The following is a 17,979-nucleotide window of genomic DNA, read 5'->3' as shown; positions in this document are numbered from 1 at the left end:
AACTCAAAGCACTAAGTCTGGTGAAGACCAGGCTCTGGTCATCACTTGACTAATACTATAAATAGTGGTATATTGAGGGACTAAATAACTAAACTACTTGATTGCCTCAAAGATAATAAATGCTGGGTGGCTGGTTATTTTCTCCAGCTAAATGAAAATAAGACAGAAGTGCTGCTCTTTTGTCCTCCTACTGCCACCAGCAGTTTCACTAACAACCTTGGCCCTCTTCCATCATATACAGCCATGGACATGAGTTTTGAGAAAGACACAAGTATTGGTTTTCACAAAGTTTGCTGCTTCATTGTTTTTAGATCTTTTTCTCAGGTGTTTCTATGGTATACTGAAGTATAATTACAAGAATTTTTATATGTTTCAAAGGCTTTTATTAACAGTTACATTAAGTTTATGCAAAGTCAATATTTCTTCTTTTTCAAGACCTCTGAAATTCACCTTGGCATGCTGTCAATCAACTTCTGGGCCAAATCCTGACTGACGGCAGCCCATTCTTGCATAAGCAATGCTTGGAGTTTGTCAGAATTTGTGGGGTTTTGTTTATCCACCCACGTCTTGAGGATTGACTAAAAATTCTCAATGGGATTAAGGTCTGGGGAGTTTCCTGGCCAAAATTTCGATGATTTGTTCCCCAAGCCACTTAGTTATCACCTTTGCCTTATGGCCCAGTGCTCCATCTTGCTGGAAAAGGCATTGTTCATCACCAAATTGTTTTTGGATGGTTGGGAGAACTTGTTCTAGGAGGATATTTTGGTCCCATTCTTTATTCATGGCTGTGTTCTTAGGCCAGTGGTTCTCAGCCTGTGGGGCGGGCCCTCCTAGGGGGGGACACAAAGTAACAAAAAGGGGGCGCAAAGATGTGAAAAAAAGAAAACAAGAATCAAAAATATGAAAAAACATCTGTTGAAACCAAAACAAATTAACTTAAAATACATTCTGATACTAGAACAATAAATATAGAGTTAGATAAATGTTGATAAAAGTTAAGTAGGTATAATGAAATATGCATTTCAAAAAATGTTAGGGGGGGACGCAATTAAAACTGTTATGAAAACTCGGGTCGCAAATACTTGAAGGTTGAGAAACGCTGTCTTAGGCAAAATTGTGAGTGAGCCTAGTCCCTTGGCTGAGAAGCAGCCCTACACACGAATGGTCTCAGGATGCTTTGCTTTTGGCATGAAACAGGACTGATGGTAGTGCTCACCCTTGTTTCTCTTGACGGTCTTTTTTCTGAATGCCCCAAACAATCGGAAAGGGGATTCATCAGAGAAAATGACTTTACCCCAGTCCTCAGCAGTCCAATCCCTATACCTTTTGCAGAATATCAGTCTGTCCCTAATGTTTTTCTTGGAGAGAAGTGGCTTCTTTCCTGCCCTTCTTGACACCAGGCCATCCTCCAAAAGTCTTTGCCTCACTGTGCGTGCAGATGCACTAATACCTGCTGGCTGCCATTTATGAGCAAGTTCTGCACTGGTGGTGCCCTGATCCCACAGCTGAATCAACTTTAGGAGACAATCCTGGCGCTTGCTGGGCTTTCTTGGGTGCCCTGAAGCCTTCTTCACAACAATTGAACCTTTCCCCTTGAAGTTCTTGATGATCCGGTAAATGCTTGATTTAGGTGCAATCTTACTAGCAGCAATATACCTTACCTGTGAAGCCCTTTTTGTGAAAAGCAACGATGGGCCTTTTGTGGCATGTCTGAAAGGCAGTGGAAATGTGTTTTTTGGGATTAAGTTCATTTTCATGGCAAAGAGGGACTTTGCAATTAATTGCAATTCATCTATATGCAAATCAGTATATGCAAATTGCCATCATAAAAACTGAGGCAGCAAATTTTGTGAAAATTTATATTTGTGTCATTCTCAAACCTTTTTGCTATTATATCATACACAAAAAATGTGGGGGTGATTTTTGACTCTTCTCTCTGTTTTGACAGAGAGATAAATGCTGTGGTCAAGGGCAGTTTCCTCCATTTTAGAAATATAGCTGAAATGAAACCTTTTTTGTCAACTAAAATACTGGAGACAGTTATCCATGCTTTCATCTTTAGTGGACTGAACTACATTGATCCCTTTATTTCGTTATCAGTCAGCCCTCTTTAGCTAATTTGCAGTTGGTTGCTAACAGGGAATACATCGCTCCTCTCTTGACGTCTCTTCACTGGCTGCCTGTCAAGTATAGGATTGAGTTTATGGTGTTTTTGTTTGAATTTAAAGACCTAAATAACCTGCCCCACTCCACAATATCTCAGACATTCTTTCCAAGTGTTCCACCACCAGGTTTTGTTTAGACCCTCTTCTATGTTAGTGGTACCACATTTTTGTCACATATGGAGTAACAATTGAGCTTTTTCAGTGGCTGACCCAAAACTTTGGAATGCCCTTGCTTTTGATGTCTGAACTTCTTTTTGTTTATGATGTCTGTCAGCGGGTTGGGGTCTTTAGGTTTGGCTTTTTCTATGACTCGGTATAGTTGTTGATTTCCTGTGATGTTTGACATGTATTTTTTTTTTATTATTTCTTACATTTGTTTTTTTACTCTGTATAGCAGTTTGTTCAGCCTTAGGTTGTTTTTAAATGTGCTTTGTAAATTAAAAAGAACAAAGAAAAGCATCTCGATGGTGAAGCGTGGTGGCAACATCATGTTATGGGGGTGTACAGGGTGACCGGTCAGACATGACAATTGCCAAAAGCAAACAGCCAAGATAATGCTGGAGTGACTTCAGGACATGTTTGTGACTGCCCTTGAGTGGCCCAGACCAAATCCAGATTCAAACCCCAGAGAACATGTGTGGAGATAACTGAAGATGAGTCTACAGACACTTCCCCTCCAGTTTATAGGACTTTGAGAAGACCTACTAGGAAGAATGGGATAAATTGCCCAAATCCAAGCATGCAAAGCTTGTAAAGACTTACCCAAGAAAACTTGCAGCTGTAGTTGTGGATAGAAGGGCTTCCACAAAGTACTGAATTATGGGTCTGAATACATGTATGAATGAGAGATTTCAGTTTTGGATTTTTAATAAATTTTGGAAACCTAACTAAAAACAGTTTTCTCTTTGTCGGTACGTGGAGCAACAATGGCAAATTTAGCCATATAAAATTAAATCTACAGCACAATAAACTGGGCAAAAAGTGAGAGTCTGAACCCACCATACATGTTTAGTATAACTAACTGTTATGCTCACCAGTGTCAGGCCAGATGAGGTTGGAGTAAAAAAAAAAACATAACACATGCGTGAAATACACAAAACACATTGTCAGTAGTTTATTCTTCAGTTATGTCCATATGCTGTTCAGCTATATAAAATTGAATAGGTCCAAAGGTGAGAAAATGAAGAAAAAAACTTACCCCATGCTGAACACTTATTTTCAGGCTCCTGCATCTTGTGAATTTCTTCTTCCTAGTTGTTAATGAGAAAATATTCAGTCATGGATAAATCAATCTTCAAAAGGGCAGATTATTTTATTTTAGATTTTTGTGCCAACAATGACGTCGCTTTAAGTACTGAAGTACTGAAAACAAGTTAAGGCAGCTCCAAACTGTGAAACAGTTCCTTCCTTTTTCAGGGTTAAAGATGCTCAGTAGGGTGACATTTACATTAAAGTCTTTTTCTCCACTCATTGTGACACTTGGTTAACAGCAGGAGCGTCACGTTCTCAGATAAGTTCTCCCTTTCTTTTTTGCCCCTTTCTCATTTAGAGGACATTAACAGATTAAAATTCTTCTGCAAAGAATTACTGCAAAAGTCCATCATCCTGGTTTTGTGTGAAGGCGCTGATGTATTTGAAAATTCACTTATTTCTCCTTTTTCAGTAGCTACAGTTTTCATATTTCTTTATAGAAAATAAATGACATATACAGCTGGAAACAGATGAGTTGTACTGAATTTGAAGTCAGAGAAAGTCTGAACTTGAGTTGATCCCTTTTAACACGGCAGAGCAAGTCAATGAAGTCTACTTGATGCCAGTTTGAAGTGTTGCAGCACCCTCTTCTGGAATGTGGGTGCTAGTACACTGATCCTTTAACAAACACGGGCGAGCAGTTCCATTTATTCACTTAATACTAATAACAATACGTTTTTTTTATTTATTTATTCATTTCTATCCCACTTTCAGTTCTTCATTTTTGTATTTTCAAAATCTTATAGCCTTATTTTATAGGTCAATTGAATTTGTTACAAAAAAAAAACAAAAAAAACTTGAAAATGTTTTTAAAGGTATACTCAACCAAAAACTTGTTTATATTTCACTTTTGCAATATGTTTCTGAAGCTCAGTTTCAGTTAACTCATTTGTTACGATTCGGAATCCTTGTCTGCCTATTTTAGTTTTGAATGGCAGTATTAAGGTTTTAATTGTTGCTTGTTTCCTTAACCAGTCATCAGTTAACAGTAAGGACCAGATGACAAAGGAACCAGCAGCTCTCCAGCTAACACACTTTCTTTTTGTGTGTATGCATCATGAAGTCTCTGCATTAGTACAATGTTTTGAAATAAATGAGAGAAGGACCACAAAACATAAAGATAAAAAAATACAATGTGACACAGATTTGTCTTGGAAGAATGAAAGCACTAAGAAGCCATATAATTAAATGCCCAGTTTCATTACCTGCCAGGCCCAGCTTCTAATTACAAAAGGGGTTGGAATGAAAATTGAGTACCCCTGCTATAAAGGGCAAGCTGCCACATTATATCAGATGCTGTTGGGATGGATTTTGGTCTCCCATGATCCTGAACTGGGTCAGAAAATACAGGAGGCACACTATTTAGCATTGGTAGGTTCAAATACAAGTCTGGGCACTGCCTAACTGAGTTTTTTCACGTTCATCCCCATGCAGATTTTCTCCCATACCTCTAAGTCATACAGTTTAATAAATTAATGAATTAATTTATAGCAGGCACTGTGATCTGCTTTGCTAGGCACAGATTCCAGCCTGGGCACTGTCCGAGTCAAATAAGTGCACAGCGTTGTGTCCTCTGACAGTCTATTAAGAGACATCTTTTCAAATAATACATAAAATGAAAGTCAACTAATACACATATAAATGTGTAAAAAGAATACACAAAAAAACATATAGTTCACTGATAATCACACAAAGACAAGCTTTTATAAGTTAGTTTCACAAATATACATTTATTGTAAGCATATTAAGATTGAAAAAATATCTTGAAACTCAATGTACTCCAAAGCTCAAGTATTTAAAATTATAATATGCATTATCTGTGGGTTTGATGAAAAATACAGACAAATGTTACACAACTGATCTAAATGCACATCACGCAAACTCGCATTGACACTATATATATATTTTTTTACGATTGTCCCTCCCACTGCCACCTTGTTCTCCTGACCAGTCCCCCTACACCTATCCCCACTACATCAACAACTCCTATCATGTCAACTGGTATGGCCAGTGACAAGACCACCTCCAACCAAAACTATGGGCTGTCCATAATTGATGAACAATTTAGGAGACAACCAGGAAAGTTACCCACAGGAAAAGCTGTGGGGCCAAAAGTCAGTCCATTAGTTCTTATGGACTGTGCTCAATAACTGTGGTGTCCTCCGTCATCTGTTCCCTTGTACCATAAAAACCACAAAAAGTGCCACGGCTGTGGAAAACTCCCTGCATTGTGACTGTTCCAAAGAAGGCAAGCACCTCTTCACCCAGTGACTACCAATCAGTGGCACTTATGTCTCACATCATGAAGATCTTTGAGAAGCTGGTCCAGGATTATATGAGCCCTCTTGTGTAGACTCCCTGGGCCCACTTCAGTTTGCCTATCGGGCAAAGATTGGAGTGGAGGATGCAACTATTTAAGTTGGCAGCACTGTGAGGATTATGTTTTTTGACTCCTCCAATTCCATACAGGTAAGTTCAGAGATATGCAGGTGGATGAGCCTATGGTGTCCTAGAGAATTGACTATTTATTGGGCACACCAAAGTTTGTGAGACTCAAGGATCATGTCTCGGATATGAATGTGAGCAACACTGGAGTACCACAAGGAACAGCCCTGTCTCCTTTCCTCAGACTAGAAATATATAACCTCTGGTCATATCACTTGCACAAATTCTCAGATGACTATGCATGTATGGAGTGTATCGATAAGGGGGATGAGACAAAGTACATGAGTCAAGTGGAGAACTTCGTTTCTTGGTGCAGAACTAAGAGTCTGCAACTTAACATCAGCAAAATCAAGGAACTGGTTATTGACTTTCACCACGCCAAAGAGCCTGTATGTCCAGTGACTATTCAGCAAATGGATGTAGAGAAGTTACACTCCTACAAGTACATCTGGGTCCATATCATTGACAGGCTGGACTGGTCTCATAACACAAAGGAACGACATAAGAAAGGGCAGAGCAGGCTCTGTTTTGTTATGGGACTGCATCTCTTTAATGTGGGAAGTGACTTCCTTTACACTTTCTACAACTCCATGCTGGCCAGTGTGATTGTTTAGTCTGTGGTGTGCTGGGCCTGTAACATCATTCAAAAGAGACCCAACAAATCATGAAGCTAATTGAAAAGTCAGGCTCAATTATGGGATGCACCCTTAGAGGTAGTGGTGGAGCAAAGAATGAAAACAAAACTGACACAATTTACAATGCTGCACATTTAATCTCTGACAATTTAACATTGAGGACTTTTTAGCCAACGCATCATTTGGCTGAACTGTGACAAAAAAATGCTACAGGGGCTCCTTTATACCAACAGCAATATGCCTGTATAATGCCTCATTGTGACTGGGACAGCCAAATCAGAAGTGTTGTTTCTTTTTAGTCATTATAGTGTATGTATTTATTTATTTACTTAATGAGATTCTGTACAAAGAAATGTACCCCGTGGACAAGTTCTATCTATTTATCTAAGCCAGTGTGTTTTGTCTTTGTACAAATTAGGAGGATCTAATCAGTCATTTGGGGACTCAGATGTGTTCTACTGCATGTCATCTATACAGTTTGCTAATGTACTTATTCCCAGATGTTTCTGAGTGTGAATTCATGGGTATTCGAATTAGTGTGATGTGCAGTGATGGTTCCCACCTTGAATCCAGTGATGCAAAGACAGGCTCCAGCTCATAACCCTGAACTGGTTAAGCAGATTAGAAAATAGATAGATGGCATTAGTGTATATGTACATGTCTCCAGTGATAAGTGTGGATTTATGTCTTTTATACACTATGTACATGTTGGCCCTGTTATTAGGCACCACTGTCCCCACTTGTGTGCTTTGGCACAGTTTAAACTGTGCTTGAGGCTTAAATGTCTATTGGCATAGCTCCCTAATCACTTGGAAGGAAACTTTCTTGCTGTCTCATGCCAATTGCAGACGACTCTTAAGCAAAGACAGACCTGTGAACAAGATGTCAACCAATCAAATATCGAGTTAGCATGGCGAAAGAAGGGCATCATGCACAAAGTGGAAAAGTAGCATCAATTTTGACTGCTACTTTAAAGATTCTGTCATTCGTAACAGATTAATTGAAATTACAATAAGACCTTTTTGTTCAGATTGAAAAAACAACCATTAGACTAAGCGATTCAGAGCAATAAAAATGAGGAGAAAAAGGAAATATGTATTATCTTAGTTTACTTTTTCTGTTACCAAGTCACATTGAGTTACACATAGTCCACATAAAATCATGGATGACAAAATGACAGTGTTTTGCACAACCTATTCAGCCCTGGAGAATTTGAAGTCCCCAATTAATACATATTAAGCTCCTTTAGAAATGTGTGTTGTTGGGTAATTATAATGTCCTTCCCTTTGTAAGGATTACAACTTTTAAACCTTAGAGTCAGTGTCCTAATTTTTGTTTAATTAGTCCTGTTCCCAAAATTTTTGCTTATAGTGGTATGACTAACTTTAACAATCATAGCCTTAATGTTAATATCATATTAAAATGCAGATAAAGGAAATTCTGAATTATATTAGAGAAGTCTAAAGGAAAATGTCAGGACATCTGTCCATGAACTGAATCTCAAGAGAAGGTGGGTCATGCAACAAGACAATGACCCCAAGCACACAAGTCGTTCTACCAAAGAATGATTAAAGAATAAAGTTAATGTTTTGGAATGGCCAAGTCAAAGTCCTGACCTTAATCCAATCGAAATGTTGTGGAAAGACCTGAAGCAAGCAGTTAATGCAAGGAAACCCACCAACATCCCAGAGTTGAAGTTGTTCTGTATGGAGGAACGGGCTAAAATTCTTCCAAGCTGGCATGCAGGAATTACTGGAAATGTTTAGTTGCAGTTATTGCTGCAAAGGGGGGTCACACCAGCTACTGACAGCAAAGGTTCACATACTTCTGCCACTCACAAATATGTAATATTTGATCTTTTTCCTCAACAAATAAATGACCAAGTTTAATATTTTTGTCTCATTTGTTTAACTGGTTTCTTTTTATCTACTTTTAGGACTTGAGTGAAAATGTGATGATGTTTTAGGTCATATTTATGCAGAAATATAGAAAATTCTAAAGGGTTCACAAACTTTCAAGCACAACTGTATTTTGAAACAAAGCCACATAGGTCAGCAACTTACTGATGGTGCCATACATGACAAATTCACTAGGACATTACTTAGCTTCTAGTTGTTTTTGACAATTTATCATCATCTTTGGGAACATTATAAACTCTGTGCATTGTGATGATATGCCGCAGAAAAAAAAAAAAAAAAATAGTACATGAAAACAGATTCAATAACGTGTCAAACACTAGTCATCATTGGCTGCCCTAATTCACAACGTTTACTTTAAAATTGTGCTACACTCCGGTTGTCTTCTTGTGCAATGTATACCATGTATACTGTATTTAAAACACCAACTCATACACAGAATGCAACTCATTTGAAGAGTGATAAGCTCTCTAACATGTGATTCTACATCCTTATTGTGTACACAAAAAGATTTCTAACCTCAGTTATATTAAAAATGTACTAATTTATTGAGGGAATTTTCCCTATGTTCTGAAGTATAAGATAAAAAATGTGGCTATTTATTGCATCCTGTAAATAAAAGGGTGCCCAATGATAGTTACATTAATGCAAGATTTATTAAACAATACAGTTTCATGCTGATCACAAGTAGTCTCATAGTTGGATAAATTTCTGTTATTTAAAGTCATAATATTAAATAAATAAGACAGCTTTTAGGTTTCACTTAATGACTGACTCCATGTCCAATTTAAGGGCAGTCCATTTACACTGTGTAGGTTTTACACTTTTTTTCCCCCCCAACACTTAATACCTTGAGGAGTAAAAACCCATATGATATAATGTTAGGTTCTATGGCAAAGTAAACTTGCGTACATACAGTACAAATTAAAATCTTCAAGAATGCATCTTGTGTATAGCCACTGTGGTGCTATTGTGTTTTCTGATCAAGATGTTCCTGTGAAAGAAAAATAAATACAATGAGCAATTTCACCAGGTATTCCTTTAAAAACTTGGGTAATATTTATGTGCTGCCATTAGAGGGCAATATAATGATTAAGGAAAGAACTCAAAGATTTTAAAACATTACTATTGAGCAAACAAGTCTGTAAATTCATATTTAAAAGATGGTATTATATTCTTTCAGCTATGTTTAAATATTACTTTATACAAATGTATTCATTTCCTGTTTTTGTGTAAATATTATACAAGTAAAACAATGCATTTAAATGTTGTGTATGCATATTTGTCTTCTGTTTATATACAGGTAAAATTCCGTTACAACGAACTTCCAGGGACTCAAAAATATTTTGTTGTAGCGAAAATTTAGTTGTAATGAGATTCTGTATTTTCTACTATATTTCTTTAACTTGCGTCCAGGCGTTTGCAATAATTTCAATAGCTTCTTTTGCATTAATTTTAATCTCCTCCTGCTTACAAGTTATGCTGACGAGAATTTCTCAGAATTTCCTTGCGATAATACACTTTCAGGGTGTGAATGATGCCCAAATCCAATGACTGAAGAACTGCTGTGCAATTGGGTTGGTGGAATTCAACGCAAAAATTATCTAAATTTAGAAGCATGTTGTGGGCAGCACAGTTATCAATCGGGAGCGGAATCATCCTTTTCTTCATATTGTGAGGTTTCTGAACTCTTTTGAACCCCCACCCAACGGGAACAACACGCTGAAGTGCGTCCCGAAGCGCGTTTGCAGCGTCTGTGGAAGATTGTCTGTTGCCGGGGAAGGGCAACATTAGGCTCATAGCGCTGCAGTGAAGTGACACAGAAGCAAATCAGAAAAGATAAAAAAAAAAAAAAGATAGAAACAGCTTTATTAAGCTTGAAACAAGAACGGCACACTTATTTATTGTAGCGTGATCTGGCACTCTGCTATACACAGACACAGCAGTCAGGCAGGGTCATGGCCAGATCAGTGACCAAGTAAACCCGTTATCTGCATTTACAATGTACCCTGCATTACCCACCGATATCTTTTCTGTTTGCTTTGGCGGACAGATGCAGCATAGCTGAGAGACGCAGCATAGCTTTGAGCCTGCTGTTGCCCCAGCACCAGATAAACAGTCTTCCATAGACAGGGAGATTGGACTTTAGGATGCTCTTTAATGTGCTGTCTAGTTCGGGGGAAGTCCCAAGAGAGTTTACAAACCTCACATTTTCTTGAATGAGTGCCACATTAATAGGAATGTTTCTTGAACGAGCATCACTGAACCACATAAAAACTGCTTTTTCGACGTCTTCAAATACAGCAGATCACATACGTTTGCAAGCCAAGATTTTTCTTTTTTTGCTTGGTCTTTCAAGAAAGTTGACAACGTCAATGGCGAAATTCTGAATTCACTGACGTCTTTTTTCTTTTTGCCGCAATCAAGAGCTGCAAAAATGTAATTTTTTTTCTTCTAATATGAACTGTTATCGTTTTTTCATGTCTGCCGTTTCTATAGGAGGGTGACAATGAGTTAAATTCCAATGGATGTTTTTCAAATATTGATGAGCAATAAGCAAAAGGTAACACTGAAAACCACAGAAAACAAAAACAGCAAAAAAAAAAAAAAACAGTACGAGGAAAGTTCGAACAAAGACATTTTTTTTTTACAATGTTTCTGTTTGGGGATCGTTGTACACAACTGAGGTGTGGCCACAGAACTAACTACTCTGTGGATGATTCATTCAGGCATTTCAAGGTCTTTTGGCACTTTGTTGTAATGAAAGTATCTGCTGAATGTACATTGTGGTAACGAGATTTCTATAGGGGAAACTGTTGGGACCATAAAAATACTTCGTTGTAATGAAAATTTAGCTGTGAAGATATTCATTGTAATGGAATTTTACCTGTACTTAAAATAACTGTTAATGCCATCTAAAGTGACAACAAACAGCCCCCTCACCCTGAATCGGACTCCAAGCAAACTGTTGGACTGTCTGTGGGGTCTGAACTGAGTTTTGATGCTTGACTGGCCAGTACAGATACAACACCACCATGCTCGTCTGATAAGGAGCCACGGCCTGCAGAACAGTGGTTTTTGGGGGGGGAATAAAAAAAAGAAAGAAAAAAAAAAAGGATGTATTAGAATCAATCTTGTATCATTACAAAAAAGATGAATGTCAAAATAAATTATTGACAGGGAGAAACCAACTAAGAACTCAAACACATAGTGAGTATAATTGTAGAAATTTGTGCAAAAGACCTTTCTAAAATTTCACATTTAATGAGGACTACTTACATCCTAAGTTGTGTCCTTGTTCATCGGTGCAAAGAATACCCACAATGGCAGGATTCTTCATCCTGAAATATGAAAAGAGAGAGGGATTGAACAGTCCCTAAAATGATATTCCTATTCATTAATTTTATTTATGCCACTGTCCAAAGAGTCTTACATTATAAATCACAGTGTAATTATTATCAATATTTTTAACCTGTCAGCACCAGCATTTACTTACTGTATGTGTCAAATTAAGGCAGCTCAGAAGGGGAAATTGAGCCAGGAATCTTGTGTATGAATTTGCAGAATGACAAACTAGTAAAAATTAGTTTTTTTAAAAAAAAAAAAACAAACTGAAGGATACTTATAAGGCAAATTTCTGTGCTTTATGCCATGATACCACTGTATCCGCTGGTCACCCTCAAAAAAAGATCTACTACTTCGTGATAGCAAACACATAGGGTGTTACTGTATAAGTCAAAAGGAAAGAAATAAAGTGTTTAGGATTGTGAAAAAAAAGAAACGAAGTGGTAAGTTTGGATTGCTTGAAAACTCTAAAGAGAATATTGTGATTGAGTGCAACGAAGTTAAGGATATATGGAGAATTTGCTGAAGAAGGAGAATGAATGAATCATGAAAACAGAAGGACTAGCCTATAGGTTTTTTTTTAAACAAAAGGTTGCAAAAGTGTTTATAAAGGTAAAGCAGTGGCACTAACTGGAGTGGTGTCAAAAATGATAAAGACAGCAGAAGGTCCTTGGAGTTCAAAGGGTGATGGAAATGAGGATTCCCAAAGACTGGAAGAGAAGTGTGTTCATTCTGGTTGTAATGGAAGGATTTTTCTAAAGAGAGCAGATGGGCGTTGGTCGCTCAGCGACCAGCTGCATTACTAATGTTTTGGGAGAAACAGCTGGGAATGTTCTAAAGATACAGCCAAGGTTATGCTGACTTGTTTTTCACTTCAAGGGGCTTCACTATTTTTGTGTGCCTTTTGGTACCAGACGCCATCTCCATCAGGATAAAGGGGCATGCTGACTTGTTTTTCACTTCGAGGGGCTTCACTACGCAATTCTTATTTTTGTGTGCCGTTTGGTACCAGGTGTCATCATCATCAGGACCAAGTGCAAAACAACACCGCGTCCCGTGGAAAGGTGTGTGTGCTGAAACTAATCACTTCTGTATACACTGCTTGCACGTAAGCCGCTTTGGGTAAGGACGCTCAATTAGTATATAAGGGAAGGTTTCGCCCTCAGTTTCTTTGGAGGCTCAACCGTGGGGACAGCGCGCACCGCCCGGTATTTGAAAGGCAAAATGAGTTGGTCCTCTGACAAGACTGACAAGCGGGCCCCCTCAGTCTACTGGTCTGGGATGATGGCTCTGTGTCTTTTTATATGTCTGCAAGTATTGTTTTGTATGTCTGAATTATATGTGTTTGATTATTATAGTTGATTAAGTAAATAAAATAGAAGTATTGGACCTCTTCTCTGATTCTTTGCCTACTTATGTTCTAATCCCTTGAACCATTATCCCACAACAAAACACTGGTGTACAAAGGAAAGAATGACCCTTCAATATGCTGGTCATATTAAAACAATTCAAATCTTAGAGCAGGTAATGAAGGTAGTTGAGAGAGTGCTACAGTAAAGAATCAGGGATCAAGTCAAAGCTGGAAAAATGCAAATTGTATTCATGCCTGGGAAGGGAACAAGAGATGCAGTCTCGAGTATGTGCAGGAAAAGGACATGACCATTGAATATAAGCTGCACATGAATTTCAGTTCTGCAGAAGGTATCTGACAGGGGTCAAGAGAGGTGGCGAGGTAGGCATTGAGAATGTTAGGTGTAGACAACCATTTAGCATATGCGGTAATGGCAATGTATGAAAAAGTGTGAACAGTGCCAGCAGATGGGAATAGCAATAGTTTTGAGATGAAATTGGGAAACACCATGTACATATACCGATTCTGTTGCTTTTTATGATAGTGATGGAGGCAGTAATCCAAGAAATGAGTGAAGCACTCCCATGAAGGAAAAAACAGCGAAATGGAAAGCTAGTTTGGAAGCAAACAGCCTTGTGGTAAATGCTGGAAAAGACTGAGGCAAACAGACAGGAGGCACAGAATGGGTGCGTGTGGGGCTGGGGCCAGTAAATGTGATGGGAGAAACTCAGTCCAATGCACGGGTTGATGGAAATGAGTACATAAAAGATGTGGTGGTTTGAAGGGTAATCTGAAGGCAGCAAATGCTTACTTACTTTCAACTTCAATGTGCTTACCAGTGCAACACAAAATGCAGTAAGTAAAATATTCTGAATCCATGTTTTTTCTTAGACATCAATATGTGGGCCCATCCAGAATCGAAGATAAAATAACATTCGCATTCAAATGGATAAATCACTGAATATGATGAACAAAACAGTTTTGTGGATTTGTAATTGGAGCTGATACACTATGGCCCGACAACCCTAGATTCAATTAGTTTGAAAAATGTTACAGTTTTTGATGAATAAACTCGTTTTTAAAATAAGAAATTTAATGTTTTGTTTGCCCCATTTATATCCTTCCCAGTGCTAAAAGAAATAACTATTTATATATTACCAGGTACTTATTCTAGTGCTATTTCAGCTAATAAGCAACACTGAAACAGCTAAAATAATTACAATGATGGAAAATTCAAATGATTAGCTCAAAATCGGCACAAAACTAGTCTATGGAGAAGTGAAGCAGCAAAGACGCAAGAGGTGGAAAATTTCTTTGGGCAATAGACACTTAATTGTTTTGTCTTAGGTCATACTATAACTGTATAAAACCAAGGAAAAGCAAGCCAAGGACAAAATATTGCACAGGCTATTTGTAATAGTCAAAAACGGAAAAAGTGTTCTAAGCACCTTACAAAAACAATTCTTGGTTCACATACATTCAGGCAGAATAACAACAATGTACATTCCACAATAATGAACAGAATTTGTTTTTTGTTTTGCTTTATAATCAACACTAATGATATAACAAAATCAAAGCAAATGTGCATCACCAACTTACAGACTATTAGAAAGTGAAGTGTTCGGTGGGTAATCAAATTTTTTAACAAGTCAACTACATCATAACATTCTTATTCCAATATGTGGTTTAAGGATAGCAAAGGAAGCAAGGCAAGATCAAGCCCTTAATGGGCCGCGAGTCCATTGTAAGACATATTCCAAATATACCCACTGCCACTCATGCTTATGCCAGTTGTCTAATGCATCCATTTTCAAACCTGCATATATTGATCATGACTGCTGGGTAGCTGCAGCCTCTTTCAGCAAACATCTGGTGCAAGACAGGAAGAATCCACGGATGGAGTGAATGTTCATCGAATGGTGAACATGCTCCCACACACACACACATATATTTGGGCCAACTTAACATTGCCAATCCTAACCTGCATGTCTTTGAACTGTGGGAGGAAACCCACACAGAAACACAGAATGCCTGGAACAAGAACCTCTGTCTCTTGTGAGACAACAGCACTAACACTACACCACGGTGTCTCCCCAGGGTCTTGAAATCAAACATGGAAAGTTCCAATTTGTTTTTATCTAACTTGTAGGTACACTGTTCCAAAATTATTAGTACAAACGAGTGACAGCAACTATTTAACTTAATGCAGCAGTATTAACTATTTATGCCATGTGATAAACTGACAGAGGGCAGCACGGTGGCGCAGTGGATAGCGCTGCTGCCTCGCAGTTAGGAGACCCATGGGTTCGCTTCCCGGGTCCTCCCTGCGTGGAGTTTGCATGTTCTCCCCGTGTCTGCGTGGGTTTCCTCCGGGCACTCCGGTTTCCTCCCACAGTCCAGAGACATGCCGGTTAGGTGGATTGGAGATTCTAAAAATTGGCCCTAGTGTGTGTGGGTGTGTTTGTGTGTGTCCCACGGTGGGTTGGCACCCTGCCCAGGATTGGTTCCGGCCTTGTGCCCTGTGTTGGCTGGGATTGGCTCCAGCAAACCCCCGTGACCCTGTGTTCGGATTCAGCGGGTTGGAAAATGGATGGATGGATGGATAAACTGACAGATGAGTGGACTTGTTTCTCATGTGTGGCATGCTGGATTGAGGCTTACTTGTTTAATTTAACACAAAACTAACAGAGCTATGTGATAAGTTTTGCCTCCTTTTGGATAGCAGCATCCAACTTTGCATGCTTTGTGGATCTGGTATTAGAGACTCTTTAACGCTCCAAACTAAATCTCCTTCCACATCCCCATTAACCATCCAGAACTAGAGCATATCATGTAACCTGCAGATCCTGTTATAAACTTAGGAGTGAGTATAAAACTGTAAAGAAAGAAATGTTTAATTTTTCTCAATAAGCCACAATTGTGTTTCATGAACTAAACTGTGAAACAAATTATAAAAATCCCAGCACCACAGTGAGTCATGAAAGCACTGATTCATGCAAATTGTACACTTGGGGACAGCAGCGTCACAATGCCACTTCTGACTCAATCACATTAAAACAAACGTTCTACGAAGTTTCACGTACCGTATATATCTAATTTTTGATTCGACATTAAACCAATTGAGTGGAACCATTTATGTTGAAAAACAGCATTATGTGATTTAAAGCAACTAGGGTATAAATTCAGTTACAATCATGATCTGAATTCTGAAACAAATGTTAATACTGAGTCAATGCGACAGTATGATAATCTGTGTATATTATAAGCACTAACTCACTTAGTGAGGTCATGGGTTGGAATCCAAAATGAGCCTCTCCTTCTTTACGACGGAAACTTACGTAAATGACACCCATTAGCCAATAATAAATAATATAAAACGTTAACGAGATGCAAATTTTGAATATAAAACAACTTAAACACAAGTCCTCGTAGGTGATCTACGTTGGACAAACATTTCCAACAGATACAGACAAAAAACACACAGTTTAAATCAAATCTACGGAGTGAGGCAGTTTTCGTGTCTAATGGTCATAAAAGACTTCATAGCTAGAAAACTGTAACTAAAACAACAATCCGATAACATAAGAAAATATCTTGGTCAGAGAAACCTTACTTTCAAAATCAATTCCTTTACTACACGACTTCATCCTAAGCCACAAGTAATTTAAGTACACACACACTACAATTGTAACTATATGACTTGAAGAGCGCTTCAAACGTTATGCTTTATTTTATCCTGGCTTTCAAATTTATACTTTTATATAATTTGTAGCTAATTTAGCCTTCTAGTTCCCTCCGTTAAATGTTCATCTCATTTCACAGAGATGTCATAACGATGTAATTTTACGGTAATAAAATGGCTCACGTTTCGTCCAAATGCTGTTCCAGTATTGACTCCATTGCTTCTCTTATTTTATCAATCGTTTAGATGTTAATTCTGTTGCTTCTCAATAAATTCAAAGCTATGCACAACTCTTCCGGAAGGTGAGCACTAATCAGCTGACTATCGCTGACACGTGACCAAAAGTGCTGTCTCTCGGACGAGTGCCTGTTAGGGACAATCTTTGTGGCATTAAAAAAAGGCACTAAAAGCCATTTAAAGATTTCAAAGTTGCGATCCCGCTTTAGAATACTTTGATTGCATGCAGGACATTAAATGTATGCAGGGAAGTCATACTACTATTATTATATGGATTAAATAGATTAATTTACTTTCTGGATTTAGTTGTAATATGCCAATAAAGCAGGGAAATTATCTGGCCATGTGTTGTCTCGTTTTGTATCTCATTAATGTTTGGCTGCTAATTAAGGAAAAATAAAAATTAAGGGGTCGGCGTCTGAAATAGCAAGTCAAAGGTCATGCAAAAAGACAGTTTCCCCTCAGGGATTAACAAAGTATATCAATTCAAATAAAAAATCAAGTCACAATTAAAAATTGAGATAAGAGAAGTTAAATTGCAGCAAAAAATGAGCACTAATTAAGAAAATGGTTTGAATGAAAACAGGATTGGAATGGGACACCCTGTTAACCTCTTTCTTCATTGGTTACCAATTACTAATGGTAATAGAACATACTATATTGCATTGATTTTAACTGACTTGAATTTTAAATGTTTATTTTTTTTTCTTTTAACAGGAGCCAGAGAATAAATGAGAAGGAAAGCAAACTCACAGATGACCAACTAATTTAATCCCATTTCCCTGCACATGTACACAGTATGAATTTCATTTTATCCAGCTAAATTAAAGCTGAGGTCATAACTGTGTCAGTATATTATACCCAATTTAAAAAAAAAAAATTCTTCTGTAAAGAAGTTAACATAGAATTTGATGGGCTATTACAAAGATATAAATTAGCCCCCATACAAAAA

General features: G+C 37.9%; 1 protein-coding gene across 2 annotated transcripts; it reads right to left on the bottom strand.

Moving 5' to 3' along the window:
• Positions 1–811: 811 nt before the first annotated feature.
• lamtor5 (late endosomal/lysosomal adaptor, MAPK and MTOR activator 5) lies at positions 812–17,168 on the bottom strand. Of its 2 annotated transcripts, XR_005633036.1 has the most exons (6): positions 16,974–17,168; positions 11,692–11,753; positions 11,356–11,473; positions 9,329–9,406; positions 3,364–3,415; positions 812–830 (listed from the first exon to the last, which is right to left on the bottom strand). XR_005633036.1 is itself a non-coding variant. In XM_039748533.1 (4 exons), the coding sequence occupies exons 1-4, from the start codon at positions 17,006–17,008 to the stop codon at positions 9,346–9,348; spliced, it is 276 nt and encodes a 91-aa protein (XP_039604467.1). In that variant the 5' UTR covers positions 17,009–17,168; the 3' UTR covers positions 9,044–9,345. The 2 variants fall into 2 exon arrangements, 1 of the variants encoding a protein (XP_039604467.1); XM_039748533.1 differs by lacking the exons at positions 812–830; positions 3,364–3,415 and having other exon boundaries at positions 9,044–9,406.
• Positions 17,169–17,979: the final 811 nt, after the last annotated feature.

Source organism: Polypterus senegalus, chromosome 3, assembly GCF_016835505.1.
Source record: "Polypterus senegalus isolate Bchr_013 chromosome 3, ASM1683550v1, whole genome shotgun sequence".
In the NCBI taxonomy this organism is placed as follows: Eukaryota; Metazoa; Chordata; class Cladistia; order Polypteriformes; family Polypteridae; genus Polypterus; species Polypterus senegalus.
The sequence above is the reverse complement of the archived record's forward strand: the minus strand, read 5'-3'. Positions and strand labels throughout refer to the sequence as shown.